The sequence below is a fragment of the Betta splendens genome, chromosome 21 (genome assembly GCF_900634795.4).
Source record: "Betta splendens chromosome 21, fBetSpl5.4, whole genome shotgun sequence".
NCBI classification, from domain to species: Eukaryota; Metazoa; Chordata; class Actinopteri; order Anabantiformes; family Osphronemidae; genus Betta; species Betta splendens.
This window is the reverse complement of record NC_040899.1, coordinates 3,418,967-3,443,654: the sequence shown is the minus strand read 5'-3', so window position 1 is coordinate 3,443,654 and position 24,688 is coordinate 3,418,967. Positions and strand designations below refer to the sequence as shown.

Genomic DNA, 24,688 nt, shown 5'->3' with positions numbered 1-24,688 from the left:
ACATTGTGTTTTCACTCCTGTGAAAATTACAGGCGAGTCTGTGGTAATAACGTCTGAATCTCTTTAGTGTAACAACGTCCTCATTCCTCATTTCTGTGTTGATCCTTGCTTTTTTCACACATCACTCTGTTACTCTGCCTTCTATTGAATTACATGTGTTTTTAACTGTATTATTCCGTTAATCTTCAGGTTGTTTTTATTCAACAGGCTCCACACAAAAGGTCAAATCCCTCCGTGACCCTTCTGCCAAAATGTCCAAGTCCGACCCCCAAACCATGGCCACCATTACCATCACAGACTCTGCTGATGACATCGCCCTGAAGATCCGCCGCGCCGTCACCGACTTCACCTCCGAGGTCACGTTTGACCCCCAGACGCGTCCCGGCGTGTCCAACCTGGTCACGATCCACGCCGCCGTGGCCCAGATCACGGTGGAGGCGGCGGTGCAGCAGGCCAGAGGTTTGGATACGGGCGGCTACAAGAAGCTGGTGAGCGACGCCGTGGTCCAGAGGCTGACTCCCATTGGACAGGAGCTCCAGAGGCTGAGGTCTGACCCGGCTCATCTGCAGGAAGTGCTGCTCCAGGGCACGCGCCGGGCTCGGGAGCTGGCGGCACCCGTCCTCAGAGAGGTCCAGCAGCGCGTGGGGTTCTGCTGAGAGGCAGCGAGGCTGGAAACGAACTCACTGCTGATGCCTGATGTTTGTCCAAAGGCTGGTCACATTTCTGCATCATCCAAGGATATAGAGCCTAAAAACTGGACTGGAACCGGATTCCTGGGTTGTTGGTTGAGGTTTTGTAATAAAATATTTTTATTCAACGATATAATGTTCACCTTTTTAAATTATGTTTATTTGTTTGTTCTAATATGTTTTAGGCCCCAGAATGTGTTGAGACCAGCAGCTCAAAATATTTTATATCTAGATTGAATCAGATTAGATTCTTTTAAATGAAGAGCAACAGATGACGATTCAGACAGAACAAATGCAGGTTTTATTTTAACAAGTGGCGTGATTTAGGGTTTCGTTTTCCTTTAGATCAGATGAAGGTGACTGTTTACTGCCTCGACTGCATCAGGACCAAACTGCACACAGGCACAGTGTCGTTCCTCCTCAAGACTCCCCTTAAGTTCAACGGTAAAGCCTTAAACCTGGTGAGAGGAGGGTGCTGTTTTTAGTTTTATTTGCATACTTGTTGAATGTAAATGGATCATTTTAAAGCTCACACTGTACAAGCAGGTGTCAGCACTCACACACTCACCTTTAATATTTAAGTTTAATATTAAGCCTTTTTTTCATGCAGACACTTTGACATGATCACAACAAAGGCTGCATGTTACAGTAACTACACAAATGCAGGTAAACGTCACCTTCCTGTGATGTGTAACTGCATTAAGTTATTTTAATCACCTTATTTAGTCTAAATTTCATTTTCACATTCTTCCTTTGTTTCCTTTTCCTTCTTCGTTTTGGTGTCTTGTTTTTTCCATCAACCCTGTTTCACTGCCTGACTCTTTTTTTCGTGACCTTTTTTGAAATTCAACATGAGCTAAATGTAAAATTCTCTTGAACCTTAGGTGGGCTGGCCTTCGATGCCCGATGCCTCTAACAAGGTTTAGTCTCAAAGTTCAGGCTCAATGAACCGACTGGGCCACTTTTATCGAGCAACCCGCTGTCATGCAGCGTCTCTAACTGTAGGGCAGAATTAATAATGCAAAAGGGGTTTCACCTTTAGCTCGAGCCTAGGGTTCAGGGTGTAAAGCCCCGCAGACCAGCCGTTGCTGGAGGTGTCACTCACGGAGGAAGTCATGCATTACTGGTGCAGAGACGCCTCTGCCGCCGCTGCTTCCTGGACTCACTGCGGAGCAGAGCCAGCGCTCGCGCCTCTTCTGTTTTTTGTATGATCAGCTGACTGAGTGTGGACGGAAATATGGGTGCACGTGCGCACAGCACCGGTACCTGGGCCTGATGCGTGGAACTAATAACGTGGTTTTGTTTTCAGAGTGACACCTCGTCATTTGACTGCTCTTTAATTTCAAAGCCACCCCGTCACTGAACCGTTTTACGCGCAGGAGTAAAAACTTTAATAGAGTTGTAATAAATCGTTTTTTCAAAAAATGGAAACTACTTAAAAAATAAGAAACAATGTTTTATTGATGTAGAAAATTAACTGTACCTGCAGCGACCAAAAATCAAATTCATCCAATAGTTTTATTATTCAATAATACAGAATTTACGATTTAACGTCTCACACATTTTCATAGACCTGAAATTTAAAATATCCGCGCATAAATATTAATTGTAAAACTCCCATTGGCCTTGCAGCGTTAACATCTCAGCAGCTTTGACTGATAAATATAAAATTAAAAGGCATCGCTGTAATATCTGACCTTCGACTCCTGAGAACTTCAGCTGTGATAATTATTAAAGGATCGTTGCGCCTTTTTCCTGGAGCATCGTGGCCCAGACGCCAAGTGTGCAAATAAAGGTTATAGGAATAAATACTGCGGAAAAAATACACTGACGTCATCAAATGAATCAGTAGTGTAGAACCGAAAATCATGTATATACAAATATTGACTTTATAATATTAATATCGCTTTACCTGAAATGTTCGTCGTTTGAGATTATTTTGATTCATGAAACGATTTTACGTCTTCATAAAAAAGTCATTGCTCCAAAAACTTGAAATGACAATTACAGGTTTCGCACTAGAGTCGCTGCTGCTCATTTGGTCCCAACGCGCACCTCTTTGAAGCGTGGAGGGGATTTAAAAAAGCAGGGTGATCTCCAACCTTCTGCTTTTTATCAGCGCAGTAACACTATTTGAAATGTAAATGCACGGTTCCGATCAACGCCCTAAACGGCGTCTTGGTGCTGCTGCGTTCACGGAACAGCGAGCGGTGCGTCTGGCTGCGCACGCGTTCAGTGCGCAGCGCCTGCGACAGGCGCGAGCTGCTGCCGCTGCAGGCTCCGCCGCGCGCTCCATCCGCGTGCTCGGTTTTCAGCCCCAGACGCTGATCCGGACGGATGGAGTCAGAACACAGACGCTCAGCTGTGGGTCTGAGAGTCGGTGAAAAACGGCGAAACCCAATGGAATTGGCGAGTCTGACGTGGTTTGGGCGTCTCGGGACAAGAATTCAGAAATGAAGGAAAATATCTGACTCAGTAAACATTTGAACGTGACCAAACAAAGGGAATCAAACCGTTCACTTTTGGGTCACAGAAAATCCATCAGGCTATAATTAGGACGTAAACAGCAAACGTTTGGTTTTAGCTTTTACTGCTGGTGTTTAACGAGCTTCCTCCCACGTGGACACCCCCCACGTCCCACTCAACACACACGGGCGCGAGCACACGTATGTATTAATTTAATTGTTTGAAGCTCGAATGAAAGGAACATTAGAACAACGTCTGATGCTGTGCAGAAACATGGAAAGTCCCCTCCGCGTCTCCACGGCGACGCGACCAGGCCGTGGCGTGAAATGATGCCACGCTAATGGGTTAATGTGGCTACGCTTTTCTGACAGGTGCTTGTTTAATTGAATTAATCAAATTTTCAAGTGTTTAATTGGCTCAGATGCTCTGACGGACGTAATCCACCAGCGGAATGGAAAACGATCCAATGAGGCCGACGCTCAGCGCTGACCTTTGGAGGCTGCGGCCTCAGACCCGTCGGCTGCAGACGCGGAGCCGCCGACGCTCGCGTGAAAGCAGAGCTTTTTATTTTCTAATCGGCTGAAGTGCTGATCAGTGAAGCGCTGCTGTTTTTAAAAAAAGCTTTGCATCGGCGAGAATAAATCTTTAAATAATAACTTTTTGAATTCGTATTTCTAATTGTCTAATTTAATTTCTTAATTTTCTACTTTTAGTTTCTAATTATGCGTTTGTGTTTTGCAACGTTTTAACGGATTTTTAAGGATTCGTATTTCATTAATTATCTATTATTATATGGTATTCATATTCAGTTTATGGTGATTTGCTTTATCATTTCATTTTCACTAATATTTGGTGCTGACTTTATTTTAATAATAACGTCTTACAAATTTCACACAGTTAAATTTGTAATAACCGGTTTGACCGAACCTCTTCGTTGGCTCTAAACATGCATTGTACATAACATTGGTATTTTCTGAAGTGAGTGCTCGTGAAGCCGGGGAGAACCGCTGCACTGCCTCCGCTGATCGGGCCGCCGTGCGTCGCAGAGGCGCCCACCTGTTCCGCCTCGGCGGTGGAGCCACGCGACGCGGCTCAGCGACACGTCCTGCGCAGATGTGTGGCGGTGACGGGCTCTGCAGCTCAGACCTGGTGAGAAAGCGCACTTTGACCTCGGGGATGTTCATAATGAAGTGAGGGCCTGGTTCAGCACCTGGATGACGAGACGTGAATCTGCCGGATGTGAAAAGAGATCATTTAGCGCAAACTGACGGTTTAAACACGTTATTGTGTTATAGCAACAATTGTGTTAGAAGCGTAAACAATAAGAAGATAATGAGCTGAAATGTGTTTCTCGTTGGCTCCAACATGGAGCTGTTCATCAGGCTGCTGCAGTCCGGATGACGGCTCCTCCGGGACGCACGTCTCCCTCTGCTGCCATTGGACCAAAGCTTCCCTGCAGCCGCGGTTCTTGCGCGTGATTGGTCGCTGGGCTTTGTCGGAGCTCGAGGGGGCCGCCCTCTGTGCCTGGAAAAAACTCCTCCAGAAGTGAGTATCAATCAGAGAGACGCGAGGGGTCAGAAAGAGAAAAAGACAGACGCGGAGTGGAAGCAGAAAGCGGCAGACCGCATCAAAACTATCAATCCTGTCGGACTTGATGTGCGCAACTAGGATGGCGCAGTGCGCGCGCACAGGTTTGACGCGGCGCCTGTAGTCAGAGCTGGGATTACTTTGGACACTTGGTGAGTCTGAGCCTCGCTGTAAACACTGACGTGTGCATTTTTTCATTGCTTGCTCCACCGCCTCGGACGCACGGAGTGGGTTTTTGCCGCGTCCCCCATCGGGCGGATTTGAGAGAAATGAGTGAGAGGAGGCGATCTGCCGCAGCTCTGAGCTCTAGAGCCCACGCTTTTTCCGTGGAAGCCCTGATCGGCTCCAACAAGAAGAGGAAGCTCCGGGGCTGGGAGGAGAAGGAGCTGGAGTTGTCCATGGAGAGCCTCGCCGCGGACGGGGAGGACCCGGCGCACTGTCTGGACATGGACCCGGGTCAGTGCTGCAGACACGCACCGCACCGGGTCACCGTTAGATCAGAGGCGCAACACGAACCCACAGTCCCGAGTCAAAACACGGCGTGACCCAACCCACGCCCGTGCGTGCAGCCGGAACCTCGGCAGCCTCCGTGTAGATGCGTGGCATTTGTGTTCCGAACTGAGTGAGATGTTGAATTTAGAGAAGCGTTTCACAGCCCGTGGTGTGTTCAGGCTCACAGCGGATGAGCGCAGGCCTGTCCGTGGACGTCAGTCACGCTGGCCAGGCAGAAAAAGACCCAACAGAACGTTAAAACCGCCCCGGTCGTTCGCTGACCCAGAACAGATCCGGCTTCGTGCAGTGGCTGGTTTTGACTCGGGACCAAAGAATGACACCGTCAAATATTAATACCGTTAGAATCCCATCGTACTTGAATTAGCCAGCGTGTAGACGGGTTTTGCAGGAGGCCTCGGTGGGAACCGAACTGTAAGTGACCCGGTGTAACGCGTTTCATTTGCCTTCAATTAAATAGGTTTCTTTCTCGGACTGTGAGAAATTCGCCCTGACGCAGACTCGAAGGTAAAACAGAACGTCAGAGGTTTAATGACGCGCAGCTTCCGTTCTGTATTATAAAAAATGTACCTAATCAGCAACATCCCCGGAAGCTGCGTTACGCAAATATATAAACGGGTACAAATCTGATTGTGCAGACGTGCAAAAGAAAACAGAAGGTTGATTTAAAAAGGGCCGTTTATTTTTATCTGTCTGTACAACGACACGTAAAGAACCAAAAGCTGGTGCTTTAAATGGAGTATTTATTTAAACCAGGCGACTTTAATTAAGCAATAATAGGTGTTATAGGAGCAACCATATAATAATTATTTTAAGTGATTTCAGTGATTGAACAATATGTGAATTATAAGATGTAACACTGCCTGTAAATACGCTAGAATCTGTTATTACTAATTGTAGCTATTTACTGTTTCACCTAAATTCGCCCAGTTTTAGTTTTTGGACGTGGACGCAGAGAAGCAACTTCACAGGACGTTTAACGTCAACGCTTCGCTTCAGGCGTCAAATGTACTTAAAATGTTTAATTAGCAAAATCAGTGTAATTAAGTTCAAACGGTGTTTAGGAGTCAGTTTTAATATTCATTATAATTAATCGTAGGCATTTCGACTGCAGATCTAATACGGTCATTTGTGATATTGAATGAAACGGGCCTCGTTTCATCCGTGTGAGTGTCGGTACAGGCGGGAACGGAGCTTCGCGGCTCCGCGTCCGGTCGCACGGTGAAGGCCGACGCCGAGACCCGCTCCTCCCGCAGCGTGACCCCGGGGCGCCGAGCCTTGACGCACGGCTGCTGAGCGGGAAAATGAGCGTGACTGGAGGACGAGGACGAGGACGGTGTCGTTAGAATGATGCCGTTTGAATCCTCGAGGATATTAAAGCGTGAATGTGCAAAATAAGAGACGCGAAACAGAACCTCTGTTGCAGCGAAGGGTCAAAAAACGCGTGGAACCTTTGAAACCCTTCTACCTATTTGAATTCCAGAGAGCGGGCAGGTTTTATTCCCACCGTCGCAGGTAAATTCTGCGCACGTGGGCGGATGACTGACCCAGTTGCCGCCCGTCCGGTCCCGCTCATTAGCAGGCGGGTTCTGGCAGGTCCGTCCAGCTCGGGTCTTAATGAGAACAGCGCGTCTCTGTGGTCAGATCATGCGGTTCGGAGGAATCCTTAACGGAGGGTTATTTGTACTCTGGAAGCCGCCGCTCGTAGAACACGTTTATTAGCCTCGAGGACAAGAGCGGGACTGAGGAGAGCACAGGCTCGCTTTTAGCAGCCGGACTGAGCGCTGAGCACCTACGTTCGCACAGAACGCGTGGTTCTGTTGGACCTCACAAAACGTCTCCAACTGCAGCTCGGGGTTCGAAACGGGCGGAGGTGCGCGCGGAGCCTAATGTTAAAGGTCTGACGCGAGCTCATTTACAAGCTGTTTTACGCATAATTTGCGCACTGGACAAACACGATCTAAACACTTAATATTAGTTTTTAATGAGGCTGAGTGACTCTCTGAGGCGCTGTCAACTGACGAGGGCAGAAAATGGAGACGTGAATATGAGCGGTGTTTAGGTTTTTACTGCTTCCATTTTCTCCATCAGGGTGGAAACAGGTGCTCTCACGCCGTGGACTGAGTTCCTCGCTGATTTCACGCCTGGCAAACTATTAACGTCTGTCTCCCTGATAAAGGGCCGCCTCACTACACAAACGTCTGTTTAGTCAGTATTTAAAAAGTGCAAACGTGCACGTCTAATTTTAGGGTGTTCTATAAAATTATTTTACATTTTGAGGCGTTTCAGGTAAAAATATAATTTGGGGATTTGATCAAATCAACGTGTAGTGTTTAAAAGCACGGGCCGCACTGAAACATCTGTATCTGGTGTGTGTGTGTGTGTGTGTGTGTGTGTGTGTTAAACTTGCAGTGAGAGTTAATCAAACCATCACCAGCGTCACTCGATGTAAAAGTATTTATTGATCTAAATTTGGAACGTTCAGCTTTTAAAATACAAGAGGACGCGTCCCTAAATCAATTTATTGGATTTATTAAATCTTGGTCCGAGGTGGAGCTTTCATTGCCTTCATGCACTTTCTCTCGTGTCACCGGACAGTGGGACGTGCAGATCACGTGTTTAAATTGGCCTTATTTTAATGAGACCTGGCACGAGCAGATCGTGTGTGTGTGTGTGTGTGTGTGTGTGTGTGTGTGTGTGTGTGTGTGTGTGTGTGTGTGTGTGTGTGTGTGTGTGTGTGTGTGTGTGTGTGTGTGTGTGACGGTAACCACAGCACATGTCACAGCAGCGTTCAGCTGAATGGGCGAATATTTGTTCATCTATAAACGTCACTTTTTATTCGCTCGGCTTGAAATCTTAAATTGAAGCTTGAACTTTTGCAACCGAAATAAAACTGGAATTAAAACCTTAACATAAACTCGACGCTGTGCCTCCAGTCGAACATTCTTGGTGCTTCGGAGGCTTCAGCTTGATGTCGGAGCCGGCTGGTACCGGGTACCGGGTGCTGCTGGTGCACGGGCCCGTGCGTGAGGACAGGCCAAAGCTCACAGGCCCGTTCCTCCTCTGCTTCACAAACATTCCTGCCAAATTGTCTCATTTAATCAGACGCTTTTACTGTCTGGAATGCGTTCGTTTCCTCTGAGCGCCTCCATTTCACACTGCGACATCCTGGTTTAGAAATAGAGCTGCTAAATGTGGCTTTTCAGCGTTTTAGGAGACAGTCATTGATTTTCAGCCCAGATGCCAAAGATGTCGCGTTAAGAGTGTCCTTATCTTTTATTTGAAATAGAATTTACTAAACCTTATTTAAGTAACAGTCACACAGATTCGACCAGGACTCATCCTCATTGTTATTTGCTGCTGGTTTCAGCATCAGCCCAGTTCAAAGTTGTAGCAAGTTGGTGGAAATTAGACTGAACGTGTGAAGTGAGGCTGCAACAAATGATAAAAATATCAAATAAACATATTGAGAAAAAATGGAATGTCGTGTTTGATGGGACCTCGTGGGTCCCAGCTGATCAGGACGCTGTAACAGTGCGGAATGCACGTGATTTGCCCCTTTCCGTGGACACCAGCAGCGTGTAATGATGTCATAGAGGGCGAGGGGCGCCCGACGAGCACCGACCCCCCCCCCCCGGTCTGCGTCTCCTGTCTTTGTGCGCTGGTTTCCAGGCAGCGCAGCGGTTTCACCTGGGACTCGGTCCAGTCTCTCAGCAGCTTCGCATTTGCATAACCATATTTGTGTGGCCCTGTCTGCCAAGTCGACCTCCTCGTGTCAAAGCCCCCAATAAATAATACATTATTGGATTCTATTTTTTTTGGTTGGTGTTGGGGCGTGTATGATTTTCAGCTTTAAACGGACTCTGAGAAAAGTGAAAAGGGAGTCGTCGTGTGTTGAACCTCTGAGCTCATCTGGAAAAGGAGCAATGACGCTCTGTGACAAATATTTTAAATACCACGATAAAGGTGGAAACTAATTTAAAGGTCAGAGTGTGGAGGAATAATTAGCTTGTTAGTGTTGCATAAAAGCATCTTGGATTCAGATTGCTGTTTAATTTCTAATCTGCAGCTTCATGTTGGAGAAGCGCTGTCGTTTGGTGGTGAATGCGTTCCTACAGTGTTTTGTCCCGTCCGCTCTGGGTCGAGGCCGCTGAACTACACTGAAGTGAATAAAGCTAATGTGAAGGGATCTGAGGTCAGTGCGTGGTGTCTGGGAGTCGCAGCCCAGACGGGCGGAACCTCCCTGTAGGTCTGGACGAGGTTCGGTTCTGCTGGGAACCGTTTAATCGCCTGTGCTGATGGCTCTGAATGGTCGGTCTGTAAAAGTGTGTCCAGGAGGAGCGTTTGAGGGGAACCTTCATTTGCAGAACGTTTCCCTTCGGAATTCTTCATTGTGTGGCCTCGCTGAACATTTTAATATTTTCTACATCGCATTTCAAAGGTTTCACGCAACATTTACTCTGCTTTTGACTTCAGCCCAGAGCTCCATGACGAGCTGGGCGCGCGAGCCAAGCGCGTCCGCCTCTCTCCAGGCTGCGCAGCGCAGCGCAGGTGACTGGGAGGCAGCGCAGAGAACTGCGCCAAGTTTCCTGCACAGCCCGGAGCGCATTAATCCCACTGTTTGAGAGCTGCGTTCTCAGCATCTCCCCCATTCCCCCTCAGACTCGGAGGCGAGTCCCGGCTCGGACGGAGAGGGTCTGGCTGAGCGGACGTCGTGCTCCTTCGGCTCCTCCGCTGACCTGGCGCCCGGCGCGTGCGACCAGTCGCCCGCGGCCTCCATGGAGGAGATCCAGGTGGAGCTGCAGTGCGCGGACCTGTGGAAGCGCTTCCACGACATCGGCACGGAGATGATCATCACCAAGGCGGGCAGGTGGGTGGCACGCGCGCACAGCTGCTCCGGAGGTGAACGTGCAGCTCTGCAGTGGAGTTATGGCGCAGACGGTCTGTGCGCCAACTGTGCGTAAAAGGCAAACTTTTGCGAAAAACAGAAATCGTTTTTTTTCCATTACGTGTTGCAAACAACCGTGTAAAACCCGGGAATTATTCTCCGTAAACGACAGCTTCTGACACACGTCCTCACACACAGACACACACACAGACACACACGCAGAAAAAGCTGCCTCTAATTAACGTGATCACCGTTTGACCCAGGAGGAGCTTTTCTCCGCGTTTTGCTCCACTGCACCGCGCATCGAGGGCCGCTCTTTTCTCCCACATCTCACATCGAGTGGATTAAGCGACAATAACCTCTTTATTGTCGTTCGGACCTTATTAGGCCAAAGGGTTTAAATGCAGTAAAACGTTTCCTATTTTTTAAAATACTTTTCGAGTTTAAAAATACCAGAATATTGTAATTATAATTTAATTGCTTATATATTAATTTGGCGCAAAGCGGATCAGGTTTAAAGCATCTAGATTTATAGTGATGTATGATTCAAGTTTATTAAACCTCGTACTTTGTTCGTTTGCTTGAACCTTTAAAACATATTTCATTCATTTTCTGCGGTTTTCTACTCGTTGCAGACTCTACCTGGTTCTTTTTATGAATTGGGTTTAAATTGATAATCAGCTCATAAATAGCGCAGCCATCAGTGTGCGCTGAAGCAGAGTGAAGGCGGACACGACCGTCGCCGTGTGCCCTTCACGGCCTGCTCATAATAAGCCCATAAACCCCGACGGGAAGGGAAGCAGGAGAACGGGCCTCTCCTCATTAGTCCGCGCCGGATTTACGACCTTTAAATGAAAAAGGAAAATGCAGCTTTTGAAGTGCAAAACGAGGAATTAGGTTAAAACGTCTCATTCTCCATATACAGGCCGTTTTATTTAATATTGGAGCCGTTTTCCCCTTTTACGCTGTACTTTTATGAGCTTTGCATCAGTTTAGGTTTGCAGGATCAAAACCGAGGGCCTGACTGAGATATTACGACAGGCTAAATCAGATTGGCCCAAAATGATGATGAGACAATTAAGCGCTCGTGAGCAGAGTAATCCTAAATTCCTCCAGTGCCGGGGTCAGAGGTCACAGCGAGATGACGCAACGATACAAAATAAAACCACTACAATAAAAACACACATGTGTAACGAATAGAAGCAAATAGGCAGAAAAAATCTTTTTTAAAAAAATATTTTTTTTAATTAAGTCTGGGGAAAAAGGGAAACGCCTCTGATCTGGACAATTATTTTTAAATAAATAGAATAAATCAAACAAACTAAAACTTTAAAAGCAGGCTTAAAATCAGAGAGCAGGCCTGGATGGACGGTTTTCACCAAGTCCTCACACACAGTTACTGTGAAGCTGATGAAAATCAAACCCGCTCTTTGAATCGTGCATCTGCACAATAACTCCCCTCGGAGCTGCCGGAAGTCGTTCAAATGACAACAGCGCATCACGTCTCCTCATCTCACAGATCCAGCAAAGATTCCTCCTCCGCTAGAAAACACGCGTCCGCGTCTGACGTGCGCGGGTTGATGAGCGCAGCTCCGTGGAGACGCCTCAGCGCTGGACTGTGCGTGCCTCATAATTAACAGTGCTTCATCACATACGAACCGAGAGAGAGAAAAATGTGCAGAGGAGCAGTCAGAAAAATCACTTGGTTTAATGATGAGCAGGACTTTACACATAAGGAAATTTTAATTGTTAGTCAGGATTTTAGGAGCTTCTAAAAAGTTGACCTGATGCTAAAAGACTCACCAAAGAGTTTGTTTAATATCATTATATTCCCATATTTGCTAATATGTAGTTTTGTTTGTCAGATTAATAATTTATCCAGCCTTTTAATGTGATTGTTTCTCTCATTCAGGAGGATGTTTCCTGCCATGCGTGTGAAGATCGCAGGTCTGGACCCTCACCAGCAGTATTACATCGCCATGGACATCGTGCCTGTGGACAACAAGAGATACAGGTACCGACACACAGTGCTCACCAGGCGAGAGAGCAGCCTCAGCTCCAGAAAACAGGATTCACATTAATTCATCACTGCGCTTCTGGCCATTGTCGTTCGGCTCCTTCCAAAGGCAGAAATGTGTCCCAGAGTTTCTCCACCAAACCGCTGCTAAGCCAGAAAGATGTCATTCTTTTGGGTTTCAGTGGGGCGTTTAATGTCCCATGATGGTCTTCATTCTGCTTCAGAGGCTTTTCAGCCACAACAAGAATTAAACTGCGGTGAAAATGCTGACTAATTGTAAAAATTTTTTTCAATGGCATGAAAAAAAGTGTCAAAAGCACAGATGCTGCACAGAAAGACAGCTTTTAGCGACTGCAGACTGAGAAACTCAGAAGGTCTGATAATGAATGCACAGCTGTGTGTAATAAGCCCGTCTGATGCAGATGCATGCGCTGCTGGACACGCAGCGGCGTTTTCCTGGATCGGCCTCCAGTGGCGTCTGACATTCTGACCCAGTTGGACCGTCCTCATCTTCACGCCACCTCTAATGTTGGACTCAAACCTAACTGGAATTGGAAAGAAGCCAAATATTATACAGATTTTTCAAAGCTGGGTTTTTCTCAGCAGCACATAAAACCTAGTTCTTCCCATCATTTACATCAGTGACGTGAAAGTGATTAAAGTGTGCGTGTGCTGCAGGAACGCTTGTGCGTGATGGATCTCTCTGGATATGCAATAAGACTGATATTCTGGCCCGCAGCGCTGGTCCCTGAAGTCCGAGCCAGAGGGACAAGATTGAAATGTATTCATCATCGCGCTGGCGGAGCAGCACGGCCGGCAAATGGGATCAGCCAGCGCTCGGCTCTAGTGACAGAATGGGAAAACCTGGAAATGCACACGTCTGTGTGCGTTTACCTGTTCAGTGTGTCTCACAGGCCGCTGTGTGCGACGCTGAAGCGATAATGTGGCTAATCCAGCTGTGCTGCTGCTGCTCGAACCCTCCGGCTCCGTAAAGTGGAGCCCACTTGGGTCCGTTTGGGTCCGTTTGGGTCGGTCACACAAAGCAGACGTCCGCCAGCGGCGCCGTGTGGCCCACGTTTTATAGGTTCTGGCCAAAGATGTGGAAACAAGGTTTTCAAACATAAACAGAAGTAAATTAATGATAAACACTGCACTAAACCTGGAATTAGAGCAAATATGATCCATTGTTTAAAGTTAAATGTAGGAATAGTTATGTTAATTAATAATCACTCATTATCATGATGGGGTTTTGCATCTAAACTTAGTAGCACGGAGACGTGAAAGTTGTGTAACGGCTTGTTTGCTGTGTGTGTGTGTGTGTGTGTGTGTGCCTCTTGGCAGATGCTGAGCATATTTCAAAGAGCAAATCAAATGGCACGAAGCGAGTTTACAAGGGAGCTGGTTTTGTTTCCATGTGTCGCGATGTGAGAATGAGTTTCAGATTAAAACGTGAGCGCGGCTCAGAGGAGCGTTTTCGCCTCCTCATTAGGCCGTTCATCAGAACTAGAACCTAACCTGTGAGCGTGTGCCTCCGCCCTGCCCTCACACCTCTGCTCGTCCCCCGCCGGGAACCAAGACATGATGGAGGATTTTAGAGGCCAGAAGAACTTGTAAAATTAAATAGGATTTTGGTGCTGGCTCTGGAATTTACCACGGAGCTGTGCAGACAGAGCTGGGATCCGTCACTGCTGTCTCAGTCCTGGGGAGATGTGGGCCTGGAAATCTGTGTGTAGGAGATTCTCGTTAAACGTCGCCTGCTTTCATGTGGACAGTCAGGACTTGGCTCATTGATCGCATGAACCAATAAACAGAAAATAGCTTGTGCAGCTTTAATGTCTTCCTGACGCATAACGTTGGCGTCTGATGAGGGCGTCGTGGTCATTGCTCTGTTTGTCGTGCGTCCTGTGGTTTTAATGGCGCTGGCTTCATCTCTGTGGGGAACGGAGGTGGACTCGGACTGTCGGCTGATGGGCTCGGACCCCCCCCCCCCTCGCTCCGCTGGTCCCCATGTGTCCGGTCCCAGTGTCACATAAAGTCCAGCCTTTATTGACGGTGCCGGTGCCAGATGTCAGATTTAGGGAGATGAAAGCGAGGCGGCTAATCAGATTTCCAGTCCTGTTTTGGGGCTGAAGTCTCCTTGTTCCCTCACACTTTCCCTGCTTTGCTGAGCGTAACTCCAAGCAGGAAATGACAGACGCCTGCAGCCAATGCATTGAAATGTATGAGTGGAGGTCAAAGGTCAGAGCCGCGGGTGAAGGCTTGGTAGAAGTGTGTGACAGGTAGTTTAATGCTGCTCGTTGTAGGTTTAACACTTATTTCCTGGTGGCTTAAATGCACACACACACACACACACACACACACACACACACACACACAGAGGACACAGAGACATCTCAGTTAGTGAACATTCTTAGGGGGTACTGAGTTGACGCTCACAGCTGACTTCAGTCTTTGTTTGGAGAGATGACAAAATGATAAAACACAATACAGTAACACACAAACGGAACCGAGTCCAAACGGGCCTTTTAGGGCTTCTCAGCATGTGGCTGCTGCAGAATCACCTCGTCCAGATCACTGTGACCTTAGACTGATCCCAGCGACGCTGCACCTGCAGCGCCCGGTTGGCTGGATGGCCCTGAACGCACCGCGGGGGTGCTGGTCCACGCCGCAGCGCCCGGTTGGCTGGATGGCCCTGAACGCACCCCGGGCGTGCTGGTCCACGCCCCAGCGCCCGGTTGGCTGGATGGCCCTGAATGCATCGCGGGCGTGCTGGTCCACGCCGCAGCGCCCGGTTGGCTGGATGGCCCTGAACGCATCGCAGGCGTGCTGGTCCACAGGGTGTGCGACGCCCTGCAGCTTTTTTAAACCTGCGCATTGTGTTTGCCGTGTTTTTCTGTGGCGGGAGGAGGCTGAGTGCGTGTTTCTGGTTCGTATTTGAGTGCGCTTATACTTAGGGTTTATGAGTTTGTGTGTGTGACGGGTGGTGCAGCCTTTTGAGGCTCTAACAAAAGGACCAAATGAGACTTTTGTCCATGTTTCAGGAGTGAGTGATGACTCTGGCAGAGATGCTGCAGATAAAACACTTTGGAGTGAGTGCAGGGCCAGAACTAAAGGCAAACATCTGTGCGTCACACTCTCCCTCTCACACTCATTCTCTGGCTCGCTCGCCCACCCGTGGCTCTCTCTCTCCCTCCTCTTCCTCTGTCCTTCCACCTTTCTTTTAATCTGACTGTGCCTCTATGATTTCACTTCTTCTATTTAATCTCGTCTTTCACTTCCTACTATTTCTATGTATTTCAGGCTGGATACGCTACAGAAACCACTTCTCTCTCTCTCTCCTTGCTGTTTAATGACCGGGACGCCCCACTGCCCTCAGACTCACGCACTACGTCATCAAATATTATGGCTCTGCCTAATTGAAAGTATGCAGCCCAGCGTGTGACTGCATGTGGAATACTTTATGTCGCTCGTTAGAAATTTCAAGCACAATGAAGAAACGAGAGGAGTCTTAACGGCCGGTGTTGTGGCAACGTGGCCGAGTGTTTGGAGCGAAGCAGAGACGCTCCGGCCTGGAGTCAGTGAGATGAGCCATAGGGAGCGTCTGCCCAGTGGACCTGGAGCGGAGGAAGGTGTGCTGGGCTCGTTGTGACTGAGCCTCCCTGTCTTGTCTTTAAGGTACGTGTACCACAGCTCCAAGTGGATGGTGGCAGGAAACGCAGACTCCCCGGTGCCGCCGCGCGTCTACATCCACCCCGACTCCCTGGCGTCCGGGGACACGTGGATGCGGCAGGTGGTCAGCTTCGACAAGCTCAAGCTCACCAACAACGAGCTGGACGACCAGGGACACGTAAGAGACGCTCGCTGCCGCTGTGACTCCCACTCTGACTCCTCTCATTTTGAACGTCAGGTTTGTCCACCAGTTAAGAAGACATCAGCGGCCTGGGATTTGAACCTGCGCCCTTCTTTTAATGCACCTTATTAATTCCCTCCATGGCTGCGTAAAGCATTTAGTAGTGAAGCACTTAATGGCTGCATTTGATTTGTGGAGCGCTGCAGCAGCCACAGCACTGGGCTCAAACGCAGGCCTGACCGCACGGCTGTGATTTACTGGCCTGCGTGGATGCAGGCAGGAACGGAGGTGGTGAGCTCCAGCAGGGCTCGGATTGGTCCTGGGCTGCTCCAAACGGGCTCTGTGGCTTTCCCACTTATTAGTAGCATTGCTCTGCATATGTCACTGATGTCTAAATGTGATAATGAAATGAGCAGAGAGGTGGTGCAGTGAAGGATCGCGGCGCCCGGATGCCAGGACCTCGCAGCTCGCCGTGACCGGGCGCCGCGATCCGGATCCGGGCACCCGGATCCGGATCGCGGCGCCCGGATCCGGATCGCGGCGCCCGGATCCGGATCGCGGCGCCCGGATCCGGATCGCGGCGCCCGGTCACGGCGAGCTGCGAGGTCCTGGCAGGTTCCTGCTGCGCCGCCGCTCTGCAGATGATCACATCAGCTCCGTGGTGACACATGTATTAGCACAGGAGCGTTGGCGGGTGGCGGTTCACGTGCACGGTTCACGTGCACGGCCTCCTGCGAGGAGGGGAGCGAGGCTCTCGCCTTAAAGGCCTTGTCTCCGCGTTTCGAGGCCAGAGGAAACGGACCCTGCAGCTTCCTGTGTGGGAAACCTCAGCGCTTCTCGCTCGGCCTCCTGACTGGTGGCGGCGTGAAAACGTCTGCCTCATCAGAAACAGACAGCGCGTGTGGTGAATCACAGATCAGACGTCACCGTGTGCAACAGAAGCGTCGTCTGTGTAGAAGCTGCGTGTTTGTTGTCCGACCAACAGCGCCTCCACCCGTCGACAGAAAGCAGCTTCTCCAAATAAAGCATCCAGCTTCGAGTGTATAATTACATGTGTTATTTTCTTTTTCTTCAATGACTAAAATAAAAAGAAGCCTTGAACTATTTCAGGAGGTCACAGAGTTCATGGACAGAGTTTTTCCATGAAATAAAAATCGAACTGTCGCCTCGAAGCGAAGCGAACTAGAACTGGTGCAGATTATTAAGCTTTACACACAAAACACGTTATCGCTCCTAAAACGTGGCCTTAATTACGAGGGACTGATTTAATTAGAAGCACATCAGACCCTTTCACTGCAGCGGGGGCCGTTGGCATGAATGTGTGTGGGAGGAAAAATCCCCATCTTTAATAAAAAGTATGAGCAGAAGATTGAATAGACACAAAAGATGAGGAGCAGCAGCGTTTCTCACTTCTCTGGTTGTTGTAAATGACAGAGCAGAACCCTCATCCTCACAGGACACGGTACAACCAGGATGTGATGATGTGCGCTGGCTGTCTGTGGGACGTATCGTGTCTGTGGGAAAAGCCCATAAACGGTCGGACTGGACCGGACCGGACCAGACCGGACCGGAGCGGCCGCTCTGCTGCTAACGACCCGTCCCTTCGTGACAGATTCGTTCTGGCCTCCTCTGGTCAGTGCTTTAGGCATTTGCCTGCTTTCCTCCTGTTCTGACTAACGTGGATGACGTTGTGGCTCACGTTGCCGTGGCGACCGCAACGTCCTCCTCCACAACACAGGCAGTGACTGGAGTTCACACACTGATTAATTGGTTTTATCACCAAATATTTTTGGGCGCCTGATGAATCCAGACTTCACCGTTGGAGTTGATGCAGTCGTGTGACAGATGTGTCGGTGTCTCCTTGTTGTGATTGTCCAGATGTTTTTTACGGGCCCTCAGCTTCCAGCAGATGAAAACGGCGTGTGAGCGCCTCAGCTCCGCTCGGCGCCGCCCGCGTGTCCAACGCGTAACCGCCGCCGGAAGCTTTGCTGTGCTTTGCTTCAGGTCCTCGTGGACTGTTCAAACCACAGGATGCGGGTGGAGCTGCTCACACGCCTGCTTTCTCCTCCGCTGCCTTCAGCGGCAGGTGACCTCTGAGCAGCGCGTAGAACCCGGATGGCCTCGCTCAGAACCAGCCTTGTAGTTAATGCGTGTGTGACCCGTGGGCCCGGTTTGTGTGACCCCCGGCTGTGGCGGACTCTGGGGGAGGTTTTCTCACCCTCACGTTAATGAGGAGCAGACCGAGGCCTGAGGCCAAGTGGGCCGACCCGTCTGACGCCTCCGCTCTGCTGTGAACTAATCCCCAGCTCGGCGCCGGGACCCTGTCTCCGCCCAGCGCCACCAACCCGACGCAGCTCCGTGTGGGTTTAGAGTGTAGAGGTGACGGCGCAGAACCCAAGCGTTTCTGTGAGGCTGAGTCCAATCATCTGTGCAGTTTCTCAATTACACACTAAAAGTCCGAGGAGCCCGACCCGGTCCGACCTCCCGTCCCTGTCTTTTCCAGATCATCCTCCACTCCATGCACAAGTATCAGCCTCGCGTTCACGTCATCAGAAAGGACTTCAGCAGCGACCTGTCTCCAAACAAGCCGGTGCCCAGCGGCGAAGGAGTGAAGACCTTCAGCTTCCCAGAGACCGTGTTCACCACCGTCACCGCCTACCAGAACCAGCAGGTAGCATCAGCGCCGCCTCACCCGGAACTAACTCTGATCTGAGGAACAGCTGAACCAGTTCAAAGCCTCTTATTGTTTTCTCTTTGCAGATCACAAGACTAAAGATCGATCGCAACCCGTTCGCCAAAGGATTCAGAGACTCAGGCAGAAACAGGTAGAGCAGAGACGAGCAAAGAGCTACAGCCGTGAAATAACCATCAACCGCTCAGCGCACAGTTCTGGCCTGTTTCAGGCTGAGATGCAGGGACGTGATGAGAAGCTGTCAGAACCACGGACACGTGTACGTCTGCACACGCGTGTGGTTCTGACACGCACACGGTCACAGGCTCGTTGGGCTCTGCTGTTCTGCGGCCGCGCTCTCTCTCCCCCCCTCTCTCGCCCCCCTTCCTCTTCCTCCGTCTCAGTGTCTGAATTATCATATATAAGGTCTGTGGTGGTGGGTGTGCAGACCCCTCCGCACATGAAAGCAGCCCCTCATCTGGTCTGCATTATTGGCGCACAGATATTTGAGACATCTTTTTTCGTTTTCCAAACAATAGACTGTTTGATTTATGAACTGGCATTAGAATTTCATTGCAGGAACGCTGCAGATGAAAAGATAACGGAGAGTGAGAGATCTTGTCAGGGGAGAGAAAATGATTTTATCCTCACTCATTTCAGTCCCCGTTGGGGTTTGTTTGCCTGCGAGTCTCTGCAGCGATAACTCGTCTGTCTGCTTAAAAACCCCTTGGAAGGTTCTGACCCAGAACCTGAGGAACTCAACGTTGTCTCTAGCGTTTGTTCCATCACTCAGTCAAGTGCCTTTTAAAGGTCGGATCGGAGCTGCTGATTCCTACATGAAGCATGGCCTGTTTTAATGTCAGCCTGTAAATTAGTCCCGGCTCTGAGGCGGAGGGACACGGCTCGTTTGTTGTGCTTCGGTCCCTCGGCGGCGCCACTGTATGAATGAGCGCAGTGACGCCGGGCCGATTAGCGCTGAGCGCTAATGAGCCGCCGCCGCCCGGAGGACGCGGCCGGAGGAGACGCGGGTGCGGCTTCAGGTTGAGACAGGTTGAGGTGCAGCTGGGCCTGAACTCCAGTCCAGACCCAGATTTATGTGCACTGTGAAAGCGGGTCCTTTCACAGCGGCGCCGGTTTCCGTCCGACGCAGTCTGACTTCACCGCCGCTCTCTCTGAGCAGAAGCTGAGATGCAGCCTCTGTTTCTGCCGCCTCCTCCTCCTGTCACACCTACACACACGCTTTATGGCTGTTCATATAAACCACTTCCCTCCAAACACTGTTACACAGTAATAACTTCATGTACTAGTGCAGTTTATGGCAGAGCCTTGGTTTGAACGTGCGGTTCCATTGGTGACGTCGTGTCGGACTTTTTCAGACATCAGTTCTGCCCTCTGTTCCTCTGAACGCTCTCTCCTGGGTTCTCCCATCAGAACCGGTCTGGAGGCCATCATGGAGACCTATGCCTTCTGGAGACCTCCTGTCAGGACCCTCACGTTTGAAGACTTCACCAACATGCAGAAACAGCAAGGTGAGTCGTCGCATCAGACCTCTGATCAGCTGAGCGTCCGTCTGGACCCGCGGCGCCGACGCCTGCACGGTCTGCGCTCGTGTTGGAGTTGCAGCTGCCTTTAATTGCCTCCACTTGTTGCTCGTTCTCACTGTACATCGTTGGGTCCGCATTGTTTTGAACGCCTCCATAACCTTTCCCAGACTCTCGTGCTGCTCGCGTCTCCTCCTCGCGGCTGCTGTGATGCTGACACGCACAGGAAGCCTCGTGCACAGACGCACCTGCTGCTCATCCCTTAATGGACGACTCGTGATTAGAGGCGGAAGAAGTGAGCGCCCACTTCTGGCTCCCTTAAATAACGGCTCCATAGAAAAGTGCGCTTCCATAAAACTACAGTCCGATTGCCTCATATTTTTATACGTGGACAGAATTCAACAGGTGCTACGACCTCCAGTCAAACGGGTCAAACACGAGTTTTCTGTCTGGCTCCTCTGACTGATGAAACCCAGGTCGTGTTCGAGCTCAGCCACTCCGTCGTTTCCTCATCCTTCTCCGGTTTCTCTTTATTTATGTAAGCGTCAGTAACGACCTGCTCAATTAAAGCATGTAGGCGGTGCCTCTGGGGTGCTGAGCGTCGGTTCTGTCCCGGGCTGAACTCTCCCTGCGTCCGCTCCGCTGCTCGGCCGGTCCGACTCCGTCCGGTGAACTCCTCACATCACACGCAGCCGCTGAAAGAGTGGGTAAACAAAGCCCGCGGCTCTCGGGCCGCTCCCTTTGCTCCGGCTCCGGCTCCGGCGCCGGCGCCGGCACCGGCCCGCTTCCTCGCCGGCTCTGAGCGCGACGCCTCCAGAGGTCAGGATGACGTGACGCCGGCTGTCCGCCGTGAGGCCACACGTGTTTGTTATCATCAAAAGTCCTCCAAGGTGACTGGGATTTAATTAAAAGCTCCTGAACCCTGCGTCACCCCTCACGGACCCGGCGGAGCTCCGCCCTCGTGGCAGCAGCGTCAGTAATCAGCGCTCCCTCAGCATCAAGCGCCCGCAGCCCCGACCCAGAGGAAAACATGACATCACCGCCCATCGGCCTCGTGTACCGTACGTCTCTCTCCTCTTGATCTCCCCTCGCCCTCCCTCCCTCCCTCCCCCACCTCCCCCCTCATCTTTAGCAGAGCGGAGCGCCGCAGCGATATTATCGAAGGCATATGGTGCAAAATCAGAACCCCAGCCAAGCGAGTGCTGGATTATTTAGTTATGCTTCCTCCTCATTCCACTTTCAAACCGAATTTCTCCAACAGCAAGATGAACCGCGGCCAAATTCTCATTAATAGAGAAATATGTGACTGATATCCCACAGCTATCATTTCACTCTGAGAGGCTTGGACTGCCTTGATGCAATCTGTGCCATAACATATATGTTCTCCCCCGTTCTCCTTACAGTTGAACCCACATAGTGCATGTCTGAACTCGGGGCTTGTGGCTTTTTGAGTAAAGACCTGGACGTCTCTGTTGACCAGCCCACATTCATCTCCACACACAGCAACATATTTCACGATACGGTTCACGGTCTCAAACACCAATTAGTCTGAAGGTTGGAGTTAGAGAAGGTCCTTTGTTTCAGAGGGTTTTCTTAACTTGGCCACAGGTGGATTCATAACCCAGTTTATTGGTCTGACTGGGAGCACGTGGGCCACTGGGAAATGAGCTGCTTCTGTCTGCTCAGGCTTTGAAGACGTGACAGCGAGCAGGAATGGGGTCCAAACCTTCAGATGACTTGGTCGGTTTTGGGGCTTTGAAAGACAAACGCTGAGTAAATGGACACGTACGCGGTCCAAGCAGCTGTTGGACGCTGCTGCTGAGCTGCCATGGGGCAGAAGGGATGTGGAGGTCTGGCGCTGGGAGACTAATTCCTCCCCGTGGGGAAATCCTGTTTGCTCCTGGCCGCTCTCCACAGGAGGTCGAGGGGTAGAGGCCGGTGATGCGTGTCATTTTTCCACTATGTGTAATGCTCCTGAAGAAAAGGGCTTCTCAGCAAATGTTTTTGTAAGATAAATAATGAGCTCACAGACTGCAGCTTACATTCTCACTAAATCAATACAGAGTACATTGTTGATGCTTGATTCTGAAACACGTTTTTTGGCAGCTCCAGTCTGATGCATGAGCGTCTATCAAAGGGTCTTTGAACTGAGCGGAGCCACCATGTCCTAGCGTCACGTGGGACTGATTAACAGCCTCCTGCGTTAGATTTACCTGTGCTTGAATCCATCATCTCATCTTGGTTGAGGACTCATGGATGGTTTTCTGTAATTCCTTCTGTTCGTGTCCTTTCTAGGCGGCAGCACCGGCACTTCGCCCACCACGTCCAGCACGGGGACCCCCTCCCCCTCCGGTGCGGCCCACCTGCTGTCGCCCTCCTGCTCCCCGCCCACCTTCCACCTCGCCCCCAACACCTTCAACGTGGGCTGCAGGGAGAGTCAGCTGTGCAACCTGGGCCTGAGCGAGTACCCAGCCTGCGCCCGCAGCAACATGGCGGCCCTGCAGGGCTACGGCGGCCTGGCCGACAGCTCCTACGGCCGCCTGCAGGCCGCGGGGGGCGCCGTGTCCTCCGCCCAGCCCTCCGAGTCCTTCCTGCCACAGAGGACTTCCTCCCTGATCGCCGCCGGCATGCAGGGCAGCGCTCACGCCTCCCTGACGGGCGGCGGCGGCGGCGCTGGGGGCAAGATGGACGCCTACGGCGGGCAGCTTGGCTCCTTCCCGGCCTCCCAGCTGCAGTATGTGATGCAGGCAGGGGGAGGCTCCAGCTCGGCCTCCTCCTCCTCATCTGGATCCCCCCCCTCCTCCGCCCACATGTTCGGCGGGAGCCACCACCACGTGCAGCAGGGCTCCTACAATGCCTTCTCCCTGCACAACCCTTACAACTTGTACGGATACAACTTCCCCACGTCCCCTCGCCTGGCCGCCAGCCCCGAGAAGCCCCAGGGGGGGCTGCTGTGCTCCTCCTCCCCTGCCGGGGCCTTCGCCGAGCGCCAGTACCTTTCCAACGGGAGCATGGACACTATGCACATGATCGGCAACGCCGCCGGAGGCCAGCAGGGCGGCGCCTCCTGCGACGGGCGCCAGTACGGCTCCTCCTCTCAGATGTCCATGCACATGGTGTAGGAACTGGGATCAAACCTCACAGTCTTCAGTATTATCCAAAGTCTTTTGACTGGGAGGCAAATCTCTCCACCAAAGGACTGAGGCACAAACGAAACAGACTTCATCTCATGCATTTGTGATTAAAGACACTCCACTACTTACAAAACAATACAGGGTGATTCAGAACGTTATTTAATTATCATTGTATTAATAAAACAGACGGACAGATGCGACTTGACTAACTGTCTCTAACAGTAAGAATCAACCTCAGTGAAGGAGGAAGGAAACAGGGAAATGAAGGAGCCCTTGGCTCAGAAGGGATTATCAGTTGTGATACGTTATGGTGCAATAGTTGCAACACGCTTTTCAAGTGACTCATCTTTGCAGCCACCCAGTCGTGACGCCATTCAACCAAAGAATCTTCGCCCTGAAGACTTGCTTCACGCGGCGCTCGGGCCGTGTTGTCTTAGAAAGGTCACAAGGTCAGAGGTTCTGCGTCTGGAATGAAGGGGACAACTGCACGGATCGTCCATGAGTCACCGCTCCACACACACACACACAAACACACACACACACACACACACACACACACACACACACACACACACACACACGAGATGACGCCGTGGACTCACAACTGCAGGACTCCACAGCCTCATCCGCCCGTCTCCCCATCAACTGGAATGACTTCACTATTTTTGAGTGGATTAAGTTTTAGGCATATATATGTGTATATATATATATAAAAGATGGCAAATGCAATCAATAACATAAGCTTAAAGGTTGTGAAGCAATAGAGTAATTAAAGTATGTTGTGGTGTGTTATAGAGATGAGTATTTAAGTACTGAGCAGTAACATTTTCACAGCCATTCTGTTATGAAATGTGTGAAAAAGGGAAATAGCAAAGTATTTCTTTTTGAGGCATTTAAAAAAATGTAAATACAAGTGCCAAGCACGTAAAAAGCTCAATAAACGCTTTACTTCATGTACGTGATGCTGTTTTGGTTTGTGTTCCTTAGCAGGAAACTCTCAGGGTTCAATCCCACAATTATTGTGCCGAAATTAGGAGCGTGTCGTGTTTTCAGCCTCCAGGGAGCGAGATGCGATGTTTTTACTGGGACTGTGCCACATGGAGATATTCTCCCCAAACTCAGAGGGAGCAGGAGTTACTCATGCAAAGGCTTCTGGGGCACGAGCACAAAACAAATGAGACTGTTTACAGTGCGTAATCAAGCAAACAATGGTGCAGTTACACGCCTGGAGTTCGATATTTCACAGCTAATTACTGATCAGCGCTTAAAAACACAGTTTGATATCGGAACTGTGGGAGTTGATGCACCAATCAGTCACAGCCTGGAGGCCACAAT

The 24,688-nt window shown here is 50.3% G+C and overlaps 2 protein-coding genes across 9 annotated transcripts in view; both read left to right on the top strand.

Annotated features, from left to right (window-relative positions):
- wars2 (tryptophanyl tRNA synthetase 2, mitochondrial) overlaps positions 1-825 on the top strand; it is a 35,332-nt gene extending 34,507 nt beyond the window's left edge. For all 5 annotated transcript variants that reach the window (XM_055504762.1, XM_041068996.2, XM_041068994.2 and 2 more), the window contains one exon: positions 208-825. In XM_055504762.1, coding sequence (XP_055360737.1) covers positions 208-656 — 449 coding nt within the window. In that variant the 3' untranslated portion in view covers positions 657-825. The remainder of the gene's footprint in view (positions 1-207) is intronic.
- On the top strand, positions 653-24,310 carry tbx15 (T-box transcription factor 15). Of its 4 annotated transcripts, XM_041068989.1 has the most exons (10): positions 653-790; positions 1,035-1,150; positions 4,135-4,700; positions 9,915-10,122; positions 12,053-12,154; positions 15,833-16,004; positions 18,511-18,678; positions 18,768-18,832; positions 20,110-20,207; positions 22,515-24,310. In XM_041068989.1, the coding sequence occupies exons 4-10, from the start codon at positions 10,031-10,033 to the stop codon at positions 23,339-23,341; spliced, it is 1,524 nt and encodes a 507-aa protein (XP_040924923.1). In that variant the 5' UTR covers positions 653-790; positions 1,035-1,150; positions 4,135-4,700; positions 9,915-10,030; the 3' UTR covers positions 23,342-24,310. The 4 variants fall into 4 exon arrangements, with proteins under 4 accessions (XP_040924923.1, XP_028993406.1, XP_055360733.1 ...); XM_029137573.2 differs by lacking the exon at positions 4,135-4,700; XM_055504758.1 differs by lacking the exons at positions 653-790; positions 1,035-1,150 and having other exon boundaries at positions 2,536-4,304; positions 4,527-4,700.
- Positions 24,311-24,688: the final 378 nt, after the last annotated feature.